Raw genomic sequence first — 21,840 nt, 5'->3', positions numbered from 1 at the left:
TGTTTCTGGTTACCAGCCCCTGTATTAAAGCTATTGAGGCCCCCAGCTGCTAGTCATCTCATTAACATACAGAAGATAGTCTTCTCTCTCCACAAATCCCAAAGGTTTTAGGAACTGTGTGCCAGGAACTGAGGACAAAGATCAAATATTTAATTTTATTATACCGCATCCATCATAGCTTTGTATTGCCTAACTAATTGCTTTTATGTATATAGGGCAAAGATTGACAGAAGTAAAAGTATTCACATATGAACCCCGTAGTAGGAGATTTTAGCACACTGATTTAATATCTGATTAAACAAGTAGACAGTGATCAGTAAGGAATAAAAGATGTGAACAGCAGCAAACTCATTTGGTATAGAACACTATAATCAATGACTGATGAATCCTTCCTTATCTAGTATATGTGGAGCATTTAGCATTTACTACTGCATAGATGCATCAAAATGCAATTAATTTTTTTGTATAGGGACCTCATATCCTGTGATCATTGTAAATCCACTCACTAGGTTTGGCTTTCTGTTAGATTATTCACCTTGTATGCTACCTGGTCTTTATTTCCCATTCCTTCCTGTTATACAGCTACCACAGTGCAAAATCAGTCTCCAGAGTTCAGGGTGAAAGCCAGCTGTGCTTGCTTACTCTCTAGTATTCTTAGATGTATTTAGTTTTGAGGCTGTGCCAGTTTCTTTCATCCTCTCTCTGAAATGTGTTTAAAACGTTCCATAGTTTCTCACATTTATGATGTTTAGGAAGCTCATTCTACATATGTGATCTTCCATATACCACTAGAAATAGAAGTGTTTATTTTTCTATATGAATATTAGACTCCACTTGTCTACTTACACTGTTATTTTCATTTTGGGTAATATTAAATTTACAGATTAAAGGAGGATTGATGCCTAGTTTTCTCTGGGATTACAATATGATTTATTGAATTTCAGAGAAAAAAGATGGGCAGTTTTCAAAAACTTTTTGTTCGTTTCTTATTATGTTAACTACTGGGTATTGTCTCTTCTGTTCTATTGGTGGGATATTTTCTGCAATTAAATTTCATTTTCTTTTTTCTTGGAAAATAAGAAAGCTATTTATGTATATTACTTCATTAATATTACTTTTGTTACCAGCTACCTTAGCAAATTACCTTGTTTCTTACAGTTTCCTTTTTATTTATCATTGTATTCCCTTTTCAGTATATAATTATGTTTTCTACCATAAATGATAAATTTGCAATGTACGGTGACACTTTCCCTCTGAGCCCATTTTACTCTTTGAGCTTATTGATTTTATCTTCAGACTGCATGAATTTTCTTTTGCAGTGAAGTATGGGCCTTGGTTCCTCTGTTCTTACCTGTCTAACCCCGTTTCATTCATCCTAGATCTTAGGAGTTCTTTAAAATATTTTATCACCTGTTACTTTTCTTACATTCCTTTTTTTTTTTTTTTAAGATTTTATTTATTTATTCATGAGAGATACAGAGAGAGAGGCAGAGACACACACAGAGAGAGAGGCAGGCTCCATGCAGGAGACTGATGTGGGTCTCGATCCTGGGTCTCCAGGATCACACCCTGGGCCGAAGGCAGGCGCCAAACTGCTGAGCCACCCAGGCGTCCTGTTTCCTTACATTCTAATGTTATGGTTTTATTCCTTTAGACAACTTATATTTTCTGTCACTTGGTGAGATTGAGGGTAGGAGTGAAGTAAATGAGTTTCCCTAGTTGCCATCTTAGAAACTCTCTAATGGTTTCTCACTTAAAAAAAAAAAAGAAAACATTAACAGAATTCCGTGTTCCTGGTTCTTGTTCTTCAATAATTGAATATTTCATGGCTGGTCTTCACAGCTGAGGTTCTTTATATTATTTTTAAGTGTTTCCACTTTTTAAGAATCCCACATCTTCCCTATTCCTGCCTGTGCATATAATTCATAATGTCTTCAGTCCTTATACTCTAGATCTTGGATGTTTTTGATACTTTTATTTCTGGGCTACAAGATAATTGCATCAGTGCAAGGAGGGGATGTTCCATTTACTGTTTTCTCTTTGCCTGTGGGTTTTAACCAGTGCAGTGGAACCAAATCAGGTTCAAGTTATCAGGATCCCCTGTTAGAGGGATCAGGATGTGAACTTGGAGCCAAACTGGAGACTTCCGGGTACCTTCCCCCAAGTATAAACCTCAGTTCCCTACTTTGGATCTCAAAATAGACTCAAAGTATGTGTGTCTAGATGGCTGAATTGAGGTTTCCAGTGCACCTTAGAAACTCATTTGCCAGCAGAACAGAGAGTGTTGAGGAATGGGCCTCCCAACTGATTGCTAGTGGACAAGTCTTGAGTCTTAATCGAGTTCATTGTTTGGATGGAAGTGAAGGGGAGTTACTCACTTTGGTTTTTCAGTACTTGACTTTTGACTTTAAGAGGTGATAGAGCCTTTCTTGTTCTTGGGGTAAAGTATATCCATTTCCATTCACTCCTAACTTCTGAGCCCTAAGAAGACTCAAGAGCAAAGGGAATTTGCCCATCCACTCATCTCTTTTGAAACAATTCCTGCAGATACTTTGAAATGACTAATGCATTATATTTAAGGCCAATATTAATGGTTATATGTTTTCAGAGAAAACAGAGGTCCTCCCTGCCAAACAAAATGTTTTGCGTTATCACCTATTGCCTCTTTAAATCATTCCAGGGGCGGCTGGGGTGACTCAGTCAGTTAAGCATGTGACTCTTGATTTTTGGCTCAGGTCATGATCTCAGCATTGTGCAGTCGAGCTCTGCATCAGGCTCCATGCTCGGTATAGAGTCTGCTTGAGATTCTCCCTCTCCCTCCATCCCTCCTCTCTCTCAAATAAATAAATAAAATCTTAAAGATAATCATTCCATATTTGGAAGTCCATGAAATACTTGATGGCAGAATGCAGTCCATAAAGAAACTAAATGGGAGAGTGAAATCAGTGGATGGAATGTGTTTATAAAAATGGGAGTAAAGTTGTAAGATACTTTTATCTTTCTAATGGGGAAGGTGAGAACCCCTGTAAACTGCTTCCTAACAAGTATATACTTCTTTTTTTTTTTTAATTTTTTTTTTTAACTTTTATTTATTTATGATAGTCACAGAGAGACAGAGAGAGAGGCAGAGGGAGAAACAGGCTCCATGCACCGGGAGCCTGATGTGGGATTTGATCCTGGGTCTCCAGGATCGCGCCCTGGGCCAAAGGCAAGCGCCAAACCACTGCACCACCCAGGGATCCCCACAAGTATATACTTCTAACTTAAAATTTTTTATTTCTTTTCTTTTTTAAAAATATTTTATTTATTTATTCATAGAGATGCAGAGAGAGAGGGGGGGGGGCAGAGACACAGGCAGAGGGAGAAGCAGGCTCCATGCAGAGAGCCCGACATGGGACATCCATCCAGGGTCTCCAGGATCACGCCCTGGGCTGCAGGGGGCGCTAAACCGCTGTGCCACCGGGGCTGCCCAAATTTTTTATTTCTAAGCTTAATGTTTGTCTTCTGTGGACTGCAAGTGAAGGCAAGGATAGAATTTCTTTATTCATTAGGCTAAGTACTTAGCACAGTGCTTTTAATTTTCCCTATTAGATTAAAAGCAGTAAAATGAGGTTCTTTTTTCTTTAATGCTTCTCTGTTGTGACTAATGAAAATAATACTTATTAATCATGAACCGTAATCCAAATATGTTCAGTGGTTAGAGTCACCATCTTACCCAGCAAGAGGGAAAGGTTACAGGACTTTGAGATCTACTTTTAAAATATTGGGGCATTTCTTTCTAATGTTATTTCTATTCATGGATAATAAAATTGAGATAGTTTTGTCAACATTAATACCTAACTGGCTTTTCTTACAAATTGTTTAAGTCTTCTCCCCATGTATTGAAATATTTCTTGGCAAACCTGGTTTCTTTATGGCTTCATAGAAGTCCCTTACATAGCTGTTTTGTAATTGACTCAACAGTAACATTAGGCTAGAAGGTTCACTCCGTGAATTTAAGGATTTTCTCCATCAGTTCTTTGCCATACTGAGGCACAGTATGGTCTGGCACATACCAGGCGCTCAATAAGTATTTGTAAAGTGAAGAATGTTTAGGTGGTTCTGTTTTTTCTATATTATAAATGATACTTTCTAAAGTATGTTTGCACATAATGCTTTCACTGCATTTCAAATGGTTTTTCTAAATAATTTGTTCCAGAATAAATTTCTAGAAGAGGATCTTGCTGGTGAAAGGGTATGGACAAAGTTATAGGACTTCAGAGTAGTTTTCTTTTCTTTATGAAATAATATTATTTATGGATTTCTATTTTTTAATACTTTGATTTTATAAATTTTCAATAATTCTATTAGGATTAAAGAGGTTTTTAAAAATTTTATTTTAACTGAAGTGCATTTCTTTCAATTCGGGGAGCAGTTAGAGATCTTGTAAGTGGAATATAGAGTTTCTCGTGGTGGTGGTACAGGCTGAGGATTGGAAGGTCACTTGAATGTGAGTGATAGCACATAGCATGTGCTATGCTAAAGAACTTTCTTCTGTAGGAATGGAAGAAGAGCAGAGGGTAGGTAGTAAGTGGAGGTGTGAAAGAGTTGGAACAATCAAAAGCACAGTACTGGTGATAGTGCTGAGGAAGGAGTGGAGAGAGGGGAGACCAGAGGCATGGAAAGCCTGGATTTCTCACTCTCCAGCTCCGTGTCTAATTCATCACCAACTTTTATATCCTAAGTATTCCTTGAATTTCTTCCTCTCCTCCCCCTTCAGGTCCTCGGTGTCTTTAACCTCAGTTTCTCATTTCTTTCCCTGCCTCAGAGCCACTCTCCATAGAGCTGCTGAAGTGATCTAACTAAAACCAGCTCTGAAGAATGGTTTCCTATTATTCCTATTTTAAGGTTCTAGTTGATTAACACAACATACGAGCTCTTCCATCATTGGGATCCTTCAGCCTCATTTCTTGCTACTCCTTCCTAGGAGGAAAATCTTTCATTGTCCTGAACATCCTCACTCCTCTCCCCCACACAGATATTTCTGGCTTCTGGGTGTTCCTCATCTGTACTCACTTCCCAGAATCCTCTCCTGCAGTCAGACCCCCTGGTCCCCTTTCTGAGGGGTGCATTGTGTAGACTCGGGTGTCAGTCAACTCTTCCAAGACACTGTAACAGATATATTCACCTATTCCATACCTCCCTCCCTCACTCTCACCTTTTGTGTCAGGAATCTGTCTTTTGTGCTTTTTATAGGATCTTGTTTTTACCTCTTGCACGTTGTACTGTAATTGTCTATTTAGGTCTATTTCCTACATTGACCTGTGAGATTTTTGAGGTCAAGAGCTCTTTTATTTTTGTATTCTCAGCAGTTAGCATAATGTCTGGCATATAATCAGGTGGTCAAAAGGGTTCCAGTTATCATTTTCTAGATGAAATAATGAGGGGTTGAACCAGGCCAGTGGTAGTGGGGGAGAAGAGTGGGTAGGAGAGACAGATTGGAAAGAAGTCACTTGGATTTATAGATGAGTTACAGGTAGAAGTTATGGATGGTTGAGGCGTGCAACATAGTACAGGAATTTGGTATACAGGGTTTTGACTTGCTGAATTTGAGATATTTGCTAAACATTTAGACATGACTGGTAGGTAGTTAGAAATATGGGTATAGATATTAGGAGATCAGGATTTAGGAGTCATGAGCAGATAGGTGTGAGCTGGGGCACTTGGAATAGAGAAGTCAGGAAGGGGAAGGGATATAAAAAGGTGGAGTAGGGATCATTGGGGAACATTTAACAAGTAAAAGAAAAGTAGGAAAATATACTGATTATCATTAGTGTTCAGTGGAAGAAAGGTTGAAGTAGATGAGAATTGAGAACAATAGATTTTACTTGGAAATTAGGTCATTATGGATCTTTGAGAGAATAATTTTGGTCCAGTGGAGTGAAATAGAAACTAGATGGAAATAAGGGATTGGAAGAGACTGGGAAGCAAATAAATGATGAACAAGTGGGAAAAGCAAGCACATACTACTCTTTAAAAATGTGCTTTATGGAGAAATGATGCCTAATGCAAAAGAGATGTAATATCAGCTCCTTGAGGGGAGGGTAGCAGTGTGGTGAATTTCTGGTTTTATTTTTTTGTTTTCGGATGGGAGAAGGTCTTGGAAAAGTTTATCAGTTGATATTCAGGAAGCAGAAGAAAGGGGGCTTGAAGTCCAAAAAGAAATCTTTAATGGAACAAGGGTAAGAAGGAAGAGGGGGCCTAGAATCAAGGTCTTGGGAGGTGTCGTTAGCCTTGAGAATAGTGGGGACTTTTCTTCCTTGGGTTAAAAAGGAAAAGAAGTAAGGATAAGTAGAAATACAGAGACATTTAAAGGTGTTGTGAGGGAATGTGAAGATCTATCTTCTATGAAGTAGGCTACCAGTCATTAATTGTGGGGTGACAGGTGGATAGGACAAGGTAGGATAGATGGTGGTGACAGGGTGGCCCAGGGTATTTTAGAAGATTGGTAAGGACAGAGTATTACTGGTGGGACTGCAGGTAGATTTTAGGGTTCAGTGAAGGTTGAGCTGTGGAAATAAAGCAATAGTAAAAGTAAATTTTATATATATATATATATTTTTTTTTTTCATGAAAAGGACTGAAAAAAGGATAGGGCACTAGAGAATTATTTATACTTACACATTGGATTAAGTGAGGCAGATAGTGATGTTTGTCCTTCAGGTCTAATGCTTGGGCGGATTGAAGGCCCGGGGACCATGCTGTGGCAGACAACAGTGCAGCCATCGGAGACCAGGAACAGGTCCTGCCTGGCGTGGGCTGGTGACCTCCAGAGTCAACTCAGAGGACTTCATGCACAGCTGACGATATATGAGAGTTAGTGTGGGAAGGTGCTTTTTTTTCTTCCTTTTTTTTTTTCGTATATTCTTGTACTATATGAATATCAGTTAAAATATGTAAAATAAAAGTAACAGATTGCACATAATTTACTTATTTTAAGACAGAGGGCATTTTGAATAGAAAAGTAGTATTGGCAGGATTGGCTGGATTGTGAGCTCTTGACTGCATATTCATTCCTGATGAAAGTATCTCTGGTGGCCTTAGGTCCCTGTATTTCTCAACTGATAGATTGTAAAGTGCAAAGACAACCCTACAGAGATAACAATTTCCTCCGTGGTATTTTGTCTTCTATCAGGAATTTGTAAGTAGGTTTATATATGCCTCTGGCTCACCTCTGGCATGGATATCTGATAGGAGCAGCATTTCTAGCAATTATGCTTTTTCTTAAAAAACGAAAACTATGAAAATAAAAGCATAATCTATGTAACTACTTCAAGAAATGCATAAATAATGGGAAACACTAAAGGAGCAAGATATAATAGAAAATCAGCAGCTCTGCCAGTTAAGAACCTTCTCTACGACTCACTTGTCAGTTACTGCTTAACTTAACGCTGGGTTTTCCTTTTTGCTTTCAGGAAAACCTTTAACTTACGCCCTGGGTGTTGCCTGTCCACAGTTTCCTGGTGGCTCACCGCTTCTGCCTGCTCCAGCCTTGCTCCGGCAGCTTCAAGGCTTCTGGGCTTCAGAGCTTGTTGGGAAAGCTTGCTGCTTTGGCCTGCTACCCCTGCTTCAGGTGTCAAAAAGCTTTTAATTAGCTTGCTTCCTCTACTTACTATAACTAGGCCCTTACGTGTCTGCATAGCCTAGTCCTAGGGTCTGAAGGGAGAATTATTTTTAGCTGTTCGTTCTTCCTTAAAAATTCTTGCACCCTGGCTCTCCTGGGATTCGAGGGACAGTAAAAGCAGTGTTAAGTTCTCCTGCATGATTCAACTTTGGCAGCCCCTACACCTACAGGGTTGATCCTCAGTCCCCAGGGGTGCACTGTCATGGGCACACCGAATTCAGGTAACCAGGTCTGTTCTGAGTGGCCGATGCCCAAGCTGTGCCAGTTTTTAAATATTCTGACTATTGCTACTTATGTATAGATTGTGTCTCCAAGGAGAGTATCTTGTAGCTGTTTAGTAAACTCTTTGTTGTGTTTTTAGTTTGCTTGCTAAAGAGACTGTTTTTCCCCCTAGTAAATACTTTTAACACAGACTGATCACTATCAGAACATTATAAAAAACAAACACTGATTTCCATACAGATTAACACTGATGACCGTTAACATGTTAATAGGTGTCAAGATGATAGGCATAATGAGTGGCAAGGTCTGTCCAGGGCCTCTAGGGGTGTTCAGTAGTTACACTAGTAAAAAGCGCTAGTGATATAACGGGGCAGGGAGCACGGCAGGATGTACTGCAGAGTGGAGCTCATTGAGGTCGTCGATGCAGTGTGCTCAGCCCAGTGCCAACCATAGAGTAAGCTCTCTGTAAATAAGAGTTGTTCTTATTTTATTATTATTATTATTAATAATAAATGATGGTAGGTATTGTACATTAGAAATAAAGAAAAGGAGATAAAGACTAAGTTGTGAAGTCAAGACTTAAAAGCCACACATGTCATTAAGAGAGCAGCATGGGCTAGAATAATCTCACACACAAACACTTAATTTTAAAACACACACTTATATATCTTACCATAATGCCCTTTTTCAAAAACATTTATTTATGTTAGAGCATAAGCAGGAGGAGGAGCAGAGGGAGAGACAGAATCTCAAGCAGACAATGCACTGAGTGTGGAGCCCAGTGCAGGGCTCGATCCCACAACCGTGGGATCATGGCCTGAGCTGAAACCAAGAGTCGGATGCCTAACCGACTGAGCCATCCAGGTGCCCCATAATGCCTTGTTCTTACTTGAGTTTCAGTATCACTTTTGTAGTATACTTGAAGTTGATAATATTGATGCCGTAACAGTTTATTAAATAATAATAGTGAAGGGGAAAAGGAACTGAGAGGTGGTATAGAAAGTGTGACAGGACAGTGACTGTTTACAAAGAGACACTTCTCAGCTGAGCTTGAGAGAACAGACTATGTGACTTTCTGGGGGGAGCCTACTTGAGACCTAGGCAATAAGTGCAAAGGCCGTGGAGTTGGGATTGAACCAGGTGACCATTGTGTCTGCAGCAGAGTGCACTAGATTGAGAGAATGTATGAGATCTGGGAGGTTGGATGACTAGAATACATTGGCCTTATCAGTTAGAGTAGGTTGACTTTTACTTGGAGAGACATGGGAAGCTGTTGAAGTTTTGGAGCAGAGGAGTGTCACCATCTGAGCTACATTGAAATAGGATCATTATGACTGCCAGGTTGAGAATAGATCGTGGGGGTTAAGTGCAGGAGTGGAGGGGCTGGTCCAGTGGATGGTCCAGACAGAACATGAAGGCAGGTTGTTTGGAGGGACTGGAGGAGGTGAATTCTGGGTATGTTTAACATAGAGTAGATTTGAGGCCTGCATGGGAACTGTTACTGGAGATTGAAATTCTATTTAATATAGTGTGATAAATCCTATGTTAAATGTTGTAGCAATAAGTGCAGACACTTAAACTGTATTTAAGAACTCATTTCTTAACATGTGTCACCTGGTTTTTTTTCCTGTAGTGTTTACAGTTTTTCCAGCATAGTACTTCGAATATGAAGCCTTTAGAGAGATCTCTGTGTTTAGTGTTTTTATAAAGTACATCTTTGTTCTGTGTTAAACTTCAATCTTTACTTTCAGTCCATACTCAGAGGACTTTTTATTTTGATCAAGTTAAGTAAGAAAGGACATTTTAACATACATGCCCTCTTGCATGTCAATTGGCTGTGGTTCTTAAAAATCTAGAACCTGAAGTTAGAGTTCTGGGAGAAGCCTCTTTTTCTGAGTCTCTTGCTGCTGCCATGAACATGAAAATGATCTGTAGTGTTAGAGGAGAAAAGCAAGATGAGTTTTATTTTATTTTATTTTAGCATTTCATTAGCTTCATGGTCTTGTCTTATTATGTCATCAATTCGATAATTCACGAATATTACCTGAACTGATATTTTAAAATTTCTCTATATCCCACCACATTTCAGAGAAGAGTTAAGGCAGTTCATAAATCTTTTGTAAAGGTAGCATGAAGAATGGTTGTCACCGTGCAGCAGCATGGCACTCTTAATTGCCACATGTGTTCAGAGTGGGTCCCATTTGGGCCCTAACCGGCCGCACTAAATACCCCAATAATTAGTGGTCATTTCCTGACCAGGGTGAGGTGTGGTATTTCACACAGTCCTATTCCATACTTCAAATTTTGCATGTTCCATACAGAAAACATAGAACAATGAATAGAAATCATATCACTTGGAAATACCTCATCTTTAAAATTTTTGGTTCCTGTCTTTCTCTCTATGCACCTGACATAGAAATTCATAGGTATGTATTTTGTATATATACAGAAAAAGTAATCAATGTGCCAGCTTTAATAAACTTCTTACAAGTAGAATATTATTCTGCATTTTTGCCTATTAAATAGTATTCTTTAAGAATATTCTTAAAAAATATTCTTAAAATATGACTAATTTTCTATTTTATTATATGTTTATTAAATTTCATCTTTTGGAATATTTAAGTTATTACTAATGGATTACTCTTGGAAACCACATTATAGTAAATGTTGTGGCTTCATTTTTACTTATACATCTTTTTAGTTGAGGACATTCCTAGCTGTATTTCTATGCTTCATGGGTATAAATTTATTAGAAGTTGAAGAGATTGGAGTTGGAGAGATTGAAGAGTTATTTCACAGTTAAAGAAATTGAATAAATTGGGATGTATAATGTCTGCTATGTATTGTGGGTTGGGCAAATCATGGTTAAGAGATTGGATAAGAATGTGTTTATTTTTTAGTGCAATTCCTGACACATAACAATAGCTGGAGTTATTGAATACTGCTAAGTGGTAAGCACTGTATACTTGTATTAATTATTTTAATCTTTACTACATTTTTAAAATCTTTACTACAATTATATGAGTACTACTAGTAATCCTATTACATTGATAAAAGAACTGAAGTTTTGGAAGGTTAAGTTACTTGCCCAGAGTTACACAACCAGGATTCAAAACCAAATGGTCTGGCTGCAGAGTGCAATGCTATTACCGCTACCCTGAACAGCCACAGTAAATGCTGGCTCAGTGTTTGTACAGGAAATGCTAATTCACTTCACAGCTCTATAATCCAGGGGTGGTTTGGGTTCCAGGATATTTTGGATTTTATTTTATTTTATTTTTATTATTTATTTATTTATTTATTTATTTATTTATTTATTTATAAAAGATTTTATTTATTCATTCATGAGGGACACAGAGAGAGGCAGAGACACAGGCAGAGGGAGAAGTAGGCTCCATGCAGGGAGCCCGACGTGGGACTGGATCCTGGGTCTCCAGGATCACATCCTGGGCTGAAGGTGGCGCCAAACCGCTGAGCCATCGGGGCTGCCCTATTTTGGATTTTAGAAAGATAATTTAGTGCATATGCTCTTGTTTACATAGGACTTCTGTTGGGGTTTGGAGCAGCACCTCAAAAGCAGACGTGTTAGTGTTTCTGCAGTGAAGCATATTTGTCTTTATACTAAATGAAAATAAAAAACCAAAAACCAAAAAAAAATTGTAATTAGCCTGATGTCAGTACCTGCTGCCAAGTGAATTATGAACATCTTTTGGCTTTAGAATTGCAGGTAAGGGATTGTGAACCTGCATAAAACCCCCTATTGAGAGTATCTGGCATTTAGAGCACACTTAGTATGTGTTCATGGGTACTACTACTAGTACTCCTACCAGTTATTAGATACATCCTCAGACACAGAGAACTAGTGATATGTACAGCTAGGAGTACTCTTCTCCAAGGACCTGAGGATGGGAAATCTTAAGTGTTAGAGTCTTTCAGCCATTCCTCCCTAAATCAGAATGAAGATGGCTTAAGTGATAGAATCTCTTCCCTGTCCTAAATGTAAGCATGTTGAGCTCAGTGCTCCTGTTTGCTTACTTTCAACATATAATGTGAGTCTACAGAGCAGCTAAACCTTTATTTCCAGCCTTTCAGAGGATTTGGTGAAACAATGTTTCAGGTTTTTCCTTGCTGTCTATCATAGGCTCCTTTATTTTACCCCCATCTTTATTGAGATGTAATTAACATGTAACATTATGTAAGTGCAAGGCATACAAAGTGATGATTTGATACATGTATATATTGCAAAATGATTAGCAGAGTAAGGTTAATATCACCTCACAGAATTACCTTTTTAAAAAATTTGCGGTGAGAACATTTAAGATCTTTTCTTTTAGCAACTTTCAAGTATATAGTAAAATACTGTTAACTGTAGTCACCATGCTTTATATCACATCCCCAGAATGTATTCATCTTATAACTGGAGCTTTGTACCCCTTGACCAACATCTCCCCATCTTCCTCAGCCCCGGGCAACCCTCATTCTAGTCTCTGTTTTTATGCGTTTGACTCTCAGATTCCATATGTAAATGAGATCATGCAGTATTTATTTTTCTTTGTCTGGCTTATTTCACTTAGCATAATGCCCTCCAGGTTCATCCATGTTGTCATAAAAGCAAGATTTTCTTCTGTTTTTATGGCTGAATAATATCCCATTGTATATGTGTGCCACATTTTCTTTATTCATCTGTTGATGGACATTCAGGTTGTTTCTGTGTCACGGACAGTCCTCTTTCTTTGAGCATGAAGCAATGGGAGAACAATTTAACTGACCCATCATTTCTGTAGATAGGACCAGAAATGACTAAGACTGAAGTGATTACACTTGAAATTGAGATACCCGTCTTCTTTCCTACCATTTTAACTGTGAAAAACTATAATCACAAGTCATTATAACCATTTATGATAATAACCAAGAAATATCCTTGTTTATATAGTATTATACAGTAGTTTTAATTATATGGTCATATTACTTTTATTGTAATCTAATCCAAATATAAATTTATTAAATGTTCCTAATATGTACATTTGCCATTAAGATTTAAAAAATTTCAACACTTGAGTTTAAACCCAGTCTCCATCCTTGGCAGGATCCCTTTTATCTGTTTGAAGACATGCTGTATGTAGTTTGTTCTCTCCTGTCACATGTTAGGGTATTTGTCTTCCTCATCCTGGCCCCGAGTGACTGGAAACAACCTTGATTCCCCCTCCTGCAGTGCTATCTCAGCCCTGCAGCATCCCCAGTGAGCTGGAAGGGCCCTTGGAGATCAGCTAGTAAAACCAAAGCAGAGAGGTAAAAACAAATGGAGTCAGTTTGTTGAGGCTTATTTATTTAAATTTGACAGTTTTTTGATCCATAACTGAATTACAAAATACAAAAATATTTGTTCCTTTTAATGTTGGAAAGGAATGTGTGAAGTCTGCAATTTTGTAGAGCCATTAGCCTTAATTGATCTTCAGGGGTGTTTGTGTGTGTGTGTGTGTGTGTGTTTGTGTGTGTGTGATAGAGAGAGAGAGAGAGAGAGAGAGAGAGAGAGGTGGGGGGTTGTACAGTGGGTAAGAATATGTGGTGTGAAAAATAATATCATTTTCAGTTTATTTTATACTATTTGATTCCCACGAAACATACTTGTTTTGGCAGCTGCATTTCCTGTAGCACTGTGTTGGAATTTGGCATGCAGTACTCAGTAAGCTCTCCTTATTTCAGTGTTTTTTGGTCAATTTCCTAGTGACAGTAGATATCAAGTTAAATTCCAGAGCAGAGAACTTGAAGAAGAGGATGTAACAGTGATACAGGGTTAAAAATACACTTAACATGTTTGGCACATGTTGACTAATGTAACCTTTTCAACTGACAATATTATTTGATTTCGGAGCTTAGAGTATGAACTGCATGGAAATCATTGATAATGTTGGTATTTATTTTCTTACAGAGAGGAAAAAGGAAAATGGATGACTGAAAAAGTTTTATTTGTTACATTGTTGTATTTTAAAAGTTGTATTTCCTTTTCTAGGTTGCTGTAGTGAAACTAAAAAATGCAGATAAAGTATTTGCCATGAAAATATTGAATAAATGGGAAATGCTGAAAAGGGCTGAGGTAAGATTCTGTTTATTGGAATGTTTAATGTTTCAGAAGTAATTTTAGAGACCTATAAAATTATAGATATCATTTACTAACATTGTATCTATGGTGGCATTTATTTTTAAGACATATGAGATAAGTTCTACAATTTACAATTGTGACAGAGTAATGATAAAAGTTATAATGCATAAAAAATAAACATAAAAAGTTATAATTTGTGATGCTTATTTCATATTGTCTGAAAACTAAATGTGGGGCTTGTATATTTTGTGAAAAGGAGGTGTGGAAACCAGTTTATTTTATAGGGAGAAATTTTGCAATAATGCATTTCCAACTTGATGTAACTCGTTTATATTATTCTGTATTTATCTGTGTTCTGCTCAAAGTGGAAGTCAACAGGAGTTTTGAATGTGTCCTCTAAGATTTCTGTTTATTGCTAATTATACAGTTAAATGTATGTTTTTTATATTATGAAAGGATGGTAGCAAAATCTATTGCAAGAGTTACCAGTGTTTTTATGTTGATGCTAGATATGAGGGAATGATGGGAGTGATGTTAAAATTATCTCATAGCTGTTATGCTATGGTCAGAACTGACGTTACACATAGATTTGGGGAGGGATTCTGGGGGTCTCCTGCTCTGTGAGATCATGGTGAGTATCCAGACAGGGTCCTCAGGGGCCTCAGTGTGGAAGTATTTCAGTATTTGAATTTGTAGGAGGATCACACTGTTGTGTAGACTGAACATTAGCTCTGGAAGTAAGATTTCTCTAATGAGACATTAGCCCTTAGAAACCTTTCTTTATCCACCAGTACTGGTAGCAACCTGGGGGGAAAAAAAACCTGAACATATAGAGAAAAGTAAAAATGGTTCCCTTGATGATAGATGTGGCAGTAGTAAAATACCTTATCTGTTTCTGTGGAGAAATTTGAAAAATGTAACAAAGCTTGAAGTGAAAGCTAATCATTTATGTTCCATCATGTAGAATCTATCACTAACCTTTGGGGCAAGTTTTTGCTTTCAGCTTTGTCTTCTGTGAGTCTCCTGACAAAACCTGCACAAGAGAAGTACACATAGAGTATTTATAAAAACAAGTGGTGCCACCTTACAGATAAAATAGAAGCCCTCTCTGAGTCCACCCCATGGGGTGCAGCCCCTCCCTGCCTCCCATAGGTAGCCTCCGTGGAACAGTGTTGTGATGAGAAAAGTATTTGGAAACTTTTACATCACTCTCTGGCATTATTTTGACTCTATTGAACTTCCTTAAGACTAAATTGCCTTATTGTCACTGGTTGGATTTTCCAGGAATCCCATAGGGAGACTGAATTAGGGTGTTCTTCTGAAATGGCTGTTGATAGAGAGAAAGGTGAAACATCATGTTCAGGGGGAAATCAAGCTGTCTCACGGGGAGCTGTGGAGTAGAAACGGTCCTTCGGAGTCTCGCCTGAGGCCCATGGACTGACCTTTTTCGCACCTGCCTTATTCATTCATGGACTCTGGGCCATCCACAGGAGGACATAGCCTTGGGATCATAGAGCACTTGGAGCTGAGGTAGAGCCTGCAGGTGCTGGCAGCACTGCCAGCAGCTGGAACAACAAATCTTATTAGTAAGAAATAGCAAATAAGTCTGTTCTAATTGTTTCACAGAAATCATAATTGTAGTAAGCTTAGTGTTTCAGCATTAGAAGTTTTTATGAGTTAAAATTTGTGCTATTTTCTATGAAGTTGGTGTTGGGGAGAATTAGAAGAAAAGGAAGGATCACAGGGTTAGCTTTTATTACAGAAATGGCAAAGTTGAAGATAAGGAACAATTGGAAATTAAATTATTTTATTGAATTAAAAACCGTTAATATATTCTCTTTCTGGGATGAGATGGAATAGGTATATTTCTTCATATTCCTCCCACTAAGTACAGTTTTAGAGACCCTTGACATTTTATATATAAAAGAAATTTAAGGAGATTCTAAAAGGCAGGAGAAGGTGGACCTTGGGGCCTGAGGGCAACACTCATTCTGTGTTATTCCAATAGAGAAACCAAATAGGGACCATACAAAGAAAATTAAAGACCACAGTGCCTTGTGAACATAGATAAAAATATCCAACATGTTACCAGATAGAATTCAGCAGTGTATGAAAAGACTTGTGCATACACCATGACCCAGTGGCGTTTACTTCAGGTATAAAAAGGCTAGTTCGATATTTGAAAGGAACCCTCCTCAAACTACTTGAAACTTTTGTCTTTTAGGAAGAAATTCTACATTAAAATTTTTACAGAGAGATTCATGTAGGAGTAGAGTGGAGTTGTATTTCTATGCTTGAGTTATCAAGTCCTTTTTTAAACAAATGTTTAAAAAAAAAAAACAACCCTGTTCTGACCATGGTTTATCTGGCTTTGGAAAACTGGGCCTACCAGTGATGCTTAATCACTTACAGATGAGCAGCAAAATGTCTCGATTTGTAACCTGTGTGTTTTTGATGCTTTATACACTTTTTCAAAGACATACCTCCAACCTTTTTAGCTGTATTTATTTCCATTTAAGGCATATAACAAATATAGAACTAGTGGGACATGCATTATTTGAAGGTAGCAGGATACCTTCTCTCTTTCTATTCCTGGGTGGCTGAATACCTGCTAACTAATTTTACAGGTGCAGAGCCGCCTGGCCCTGCTGTTGATCATTTACAAACTTGGTTAGTGTGTCAACCATCCCTTCTTGTCTCCTCATCTGTGACAGAATCTGAAGAAGCTCTGTTACCTCCAGTAACCCTTCCTACATATTTATTACATTCTTATATATTCATATTCTACTTTTAAAGGAGGATATTAAAAAAATTTTTTTAAAGGTAGAAATAGACGTTATTATAGCCTTTATCCATGTGGAGCCCTCAGCACCACTTCATGAACCTTGTGGTATGCATGCATTGTGGTTTGGTTAATATTGATATAGAACAGGGTTTCTCAGCACTGGCACTTAGACATTTGGGGCCAGATGATTACTGTAGGGGCTGTCCTGTGCATTGTAGGATGTGTAACAGCATCCCTGGCCTCTTTCTAGTAGATTGCCGTTACCCTCACATCCCCTAGTTGTGACAGCTGAGGACCATGAGACATACTGAAGCAGAAAAGAACATGATGCTGTACATCTAAATTCAGTATCTGAGGCATCATTATGGATAGTTTAATGCCTAAATACTTAGGGATAAAATTGCATGACGTCTGGGATTTGCTTCAAAAAAAGAAAAAACCCTGTGCATGTGTATACATGTGTATACACACACATGTACATGGAGGGAGGGTCGTGGTATGTGAAGGGTGCGGTACTGGGTTTGAGGAGGTGAGGGTGTACGTGATGAAACCAGATTGAACGGTAACATCATTGTTGAAGTTGGCTGGTTGATGAGGCCATTGTGGGAAGAAGGTGCTTTTACTCTTCTCTCTTGTATGTGTTTGAAGTTTTAGGTCATAGCTTATATTTTAATTTTTTTAAATTTATTTTTTCACTGAAGAGTTTGGAATAGATGAGAATGTACTAAAGTTTAATCTATTGACAAAAAAGTCTTTGGAGCTTTATTGAGTTTGGAGCCACCAATCACGTTTATTAGAATTTAGCTAGAATGTGAGGTTTCAGAAGGCTGTCATAATAAGATAAAGCCAGGAGAATGAAGGCTTTCTGGGCTCTGACCATCTTTACCCCTCTCAGAACCATTAGTGGCAAACTATAATCCAGGTCACTAAAATTGTAAAACACAATTTAGCAGTGAGTGTGTCAACCAGCATATAATGCTGTGGATTTAGATAGCTGAATTGGCAGGTAAAACTGCCCATTTATTTGGTTTAAGCTTTAATTGTTTTAAAATTTTTCTCTGGTGCTATTTCATGCATGACTTTTGGAAGTTCCCATCAAATAAAATTTATGGGAATACCTGGAAAAAAATTAAGGTACCTAATTAGGGTAAAATAATGTTGATAGCAAACATAATTATTAATTTTTTATGGGAATAAGTAACTAAGTATTTCCTGTAGATAGGATACTGTGTGATGATTTTTCAGTGTGCATGGAATATCATGCAGCTATGAAGAAGAGGTAGGTGGGTCTCTGTACTGGTGTGGAAAACTGTTCAGGTATATTGAAAAAACTGTTCAGGTATACTTGAAACTGTTCAGGTATACTTGAAAAAAGAAACTTATGGAGCACTATGATCTGATTTGTGTGAAGAAAAGAGGTACCACATGAATATTGTCTGTGTGCATGTGCGTGCTCATGTTCATGCTTACAGAGAAATTTTCTGAGAAAATACTCAGCAGAGTAGCTGGTGGTGACCTCTGGACACCCGTGACAATGTGAGTATGGGGCTGTTTTTTGTTTTTTGTTTTACTTTACCTGTCAGTTCTTTTTGAGCTTGCTAGCATAGTGGGGTTTTAAAAATTGAAACCTTGAAGATGATAGATTATAGAATTATAGTGTATCATATAAAATTATTATTGTTAGCCATACATTTGTAAGGTTCTCAGAATGTACCCTTATAATAGTGGAAATAGGGTTTCAGAATTAAATTAAAACTTTTACAAATCAAAAAGAAAAAGATAATTCATTAGAGAAAATGGACAAAGGGAATGAACAATTCATAGAGAAAGTTCAGATGTAAAAAAAGCATATGTAAAGCTGTTTATCTGCATGGGGAATTATGAATATGTTGATGAAAGGAACAGTGAAGTATAGTTTTACAGCCATCCTATTGACACACTTAAAGCCTAATAATGCTAAATGCAGTTGAGGATGTGGAGGAGTAAAGGAGATTTCTACACTGGGTTGAGGGTAGTAATCGATATACACTTAGAGAAAATTGGCTATGTCTGGTAAAGTGGAAAATGCTTGTAGCTAGCATTTTGACTTCTAAGTGTACACCCCGAGGAGTCTCTTGTACATTTGTACAAATATATTCATTGCAACATCATAAAACGAAAATTGAAAGTGACCTATGTTTTCCTGGTTGGGGTTTGCATACATAAATTCTGGTATATTCAGACAAGGGAATGTCATAGCAATTGAAAGGAAAATAGTCAAAACAAAAACAAAAAAAAAGGAAAATAGCCATCATTGAATAAGAAGCAATCAAGTTGTAGAAGGATAGATAAAATTATGACATTCATGTAAGCTTTCAAAATGCAAAACAATTCTGTTGTTTTAGACAGAAAAATGTGTGATCAAAGTATATGAAGGAAAGAACATAGTGTGTATGGTAACTTTGGATTATTCATTTTATCAGGAAGAAAGAAGGGAAATATGTAAAGAAGAGGAAGACTACAACTTACTTGTATTTTATTTCCTTAAAAATAACAGAAGTAAAGGTGGCAAAATGTTAACGTTTATATTATCTGAATGGTAGGTTGGACTGCGGTCATTAAATGCATATATGCTTTTTTTCTGTTTTTTTTTTTTTTTTAAAAACTACAGCCATATTTTTTAATATAAAATGTTTTCAAGTGTACTATTCCCATTGTCTGCTCTCTGAGAGAGCTTGACTTATTGAAAAGTCATACCATATTGGATGTATTCTTTTCCTAGGACAGGAAGTATAATAAACATATTCTTTTTCCAGGACAGGAAGTATAATAAACATACTCCATTTCCAGGACAGAAAGTATAATAAACATATTAAGCAATTGTTTGCATAATATATTTTACATAAAGTGTCCTCTGACTAAAAAAAATTGTTTTTCCTTTTCAGACAGCATGTTTTCGTGAAGAAAGGGATGTATTAGTGAATGGAGATAATAAATGGATTACAACTCTGCATTATGCTTTCCAGGATGACAATAACTTAGTAAGAATCATTTCTATATGTTTCTATATTCTTATTAAATTTTTATTGGCAGAATTTAGTATTATTCTCTTCTAAGCATTATTTAAATGTAGTTGTTATTTAGAAAACCACGAATTTCACAGCATATAAATTGTGTATTTAATATATCCTCCCACCCTGAGTAATTTGATAGCTTTCCACTGGAATATTGTATCCTTTTTAATAAACAAGTCTAAACTAAATCCCAACATTCAGATTCTTTAAAAGGTGTTCAGGATTTTTCTTTTCGTGCTTTCCCCAATATGTTTTATTTGTAGTATTCTATGGCTATTTGGCACTTTACAAATTTTTCAAAGTGGCCATGTGCTGCTTGAAGCAGAGAGCCACATTTAAAATCTAGGCTGCATGACGCCTGGGTGGTTCAGTGATTGAGCTTCTGCCTTTGGCTCAGATCGTGATCCTGTGGTCATGGAATTGAGTCCCACATCAGGCTCCCCACAGGGAGCCTGCTTCTCCCTCTGCCCATGTCTCTGCCTCTCTCTGTGTCTCTCATGAATAAGAAATAAAATCTTAAAAAAAAATAAAATCTATACTTCATCTGATTTTATATGGACATCACAAACCACATGACAGAGGAAGTTAGGAATGAGGTCAGAGGAATATTGAAATATGAGAATCACAGCTAATTGAAGATTGAAGGGATCAACAAGGGAACAGGGAATCCACCACCACTGGGTGTACAACTCCTGGGCCTACTGATCGAGGCTCTTGATCTCCAGGCCCAAGTTTTCATTTTGAGTTTTTTTTTTTGCATGTGTGTTGAGCTCCTGCTGTGTGCCAGACACAACATTGTATACTGGGGCATAAAATGAATAAGATGTCTTATTCACATGATGGGTGTTTATTGGACATGTGCCATCTGCTTGGCATTGTTCTCTAGATTCTGGAGATTCAGTAGTAAGACAAAGGATCCAAGGTAAGATAGTGAATCCAAAGTCAAGTAAATAATACTTTCAGATTATTTCAGATGAAGAATGTGTAATATTTCTTCAAAGGTGTGAAGTCAATGGGGACACTTCTAGGACAAATATAAATTAGTTAAACCAAGAAGGGAGAAGAGGCAGAGGGCTTGGTGAACCAGAATGTTGAAATTGAAGCTCGTTTCGTTTGCACTGAAAAGGATGGATGAAGGGTTGGGGTTGGAGAGATCAGAGAGTCACATCATATAGCACCTTACATGTTACAGTAAAGAAATTAGACTTTTACAGCCATGTTTTTCAAAACAATGGGATTTTCTTGGTCATGGAACTCTTGTGTATATTTTAGAATGACATTATGTCTGCAAGCCAAGACAGTGAGGTCTTAACTGGTTTCTTAGCTTCTTCCTTCTGCCTCCCCTCGTGATGACTTAGGTGTCTCACACAGAGCAAAGTGTGAAACTGCTGTTTGAGGACTGTGGAAAGTCTGTGGTGGGAGGGGACAGATGTGTTTGAGGGACTGGAAGAAGCCAGTGTGATTACAGTAGCAAAAGGGAGGGAATACAAAATGGTGCTTCAGACAATGGTGGATGCTGAGGATCTAGGATCGATTCTGATTTCAGGAAAGGCTTCAGGGGAGAGTGTGAAAAATTATTAGTTCTCCAGCGTCTGACTTGTGGTTTTCAGTGCTTAGTCGTCGATGAATTGAGTTAGGAAATATATTTGGGAAGGGAAACTTTAGAGCAGAGGGAAGGTGATTAGTTTAATTTGCTATGTATTAGGTTTGAGTATTGTGTGATCCACTAGTGAGTTAGGGATATAAGTCTGGTGCTCCTGAGGGTAAATAGCACTATATATATCGTATAGGGCTCTTATCTTGTAGATCAGTTTTTGGCAGACTACAATCTGCAGCTCAAATTTGACCCACCTATTTTTGTACAGCCCACAAGCTAAGAATTGTAATATTTTTAAATATTTGAAAAATCAAAGAATATTTTGTGACATGCAAATGTTATATTAAATTCAGATTTCAGTGTCCGTAAAGTTCTGTTGGGATGCAGCCATGCTTGCTGATCTGTATGTTGCACGATGAT

The 21,840-nt window shown here is 37.5% G+C and overlaps 1 protein-coding gene across 15 annotated transcripts in view; it reads left to right on the top strand.

Annotated features, from left to right (window-relative positions):
- CDC42BPA (CDC42 binding protein kinase alpha) overlaps positions 1 to 21,840 on the top strand; it is a 322,452-nt gene that overhangs the window by 88,723 nt on the left and 211,889 nt on the right. For all 15 annotated transcript variants that reach the window (XR_005986974.1, XM_041750305.1, XM_041750332.1 and 12 more), the window contains exons 3-4: positions 13,896 to 13,979; positions 19,695 to 19,790. Coding sequence is in view for 14 of the 15 variants with exons in the window: in XM_041750305.1 (XP_041606239.1) it covers positions 13,896 to 13,979; positions 19,695 to 19,790 (180 nt within the window). In the remaining variant the exon portion in view is untranslated. The remainder of the gene's footprint in view (positions 1 to 13,895; positions 13,980 to 19,694; positions 19,791 to 21,840) is intronic.

This window comes from Vulpes lagopus, chromosome 1 (genome assembly GCF_018345385.1).
Source record: "Vulpes lagopus strain Blue_001 chromosome 1, ASM1834538v1, whole genome shotgun sequence".
Lineage (NCBI taxonomy): Eukaryota > Metazoa > Chordata > Mammalia > Carnivora > Canidae > Vulpes > Vulpes lagopus.
This window is presented reverse-complemented; position numbering and strand designations above follow the sequence as displayed.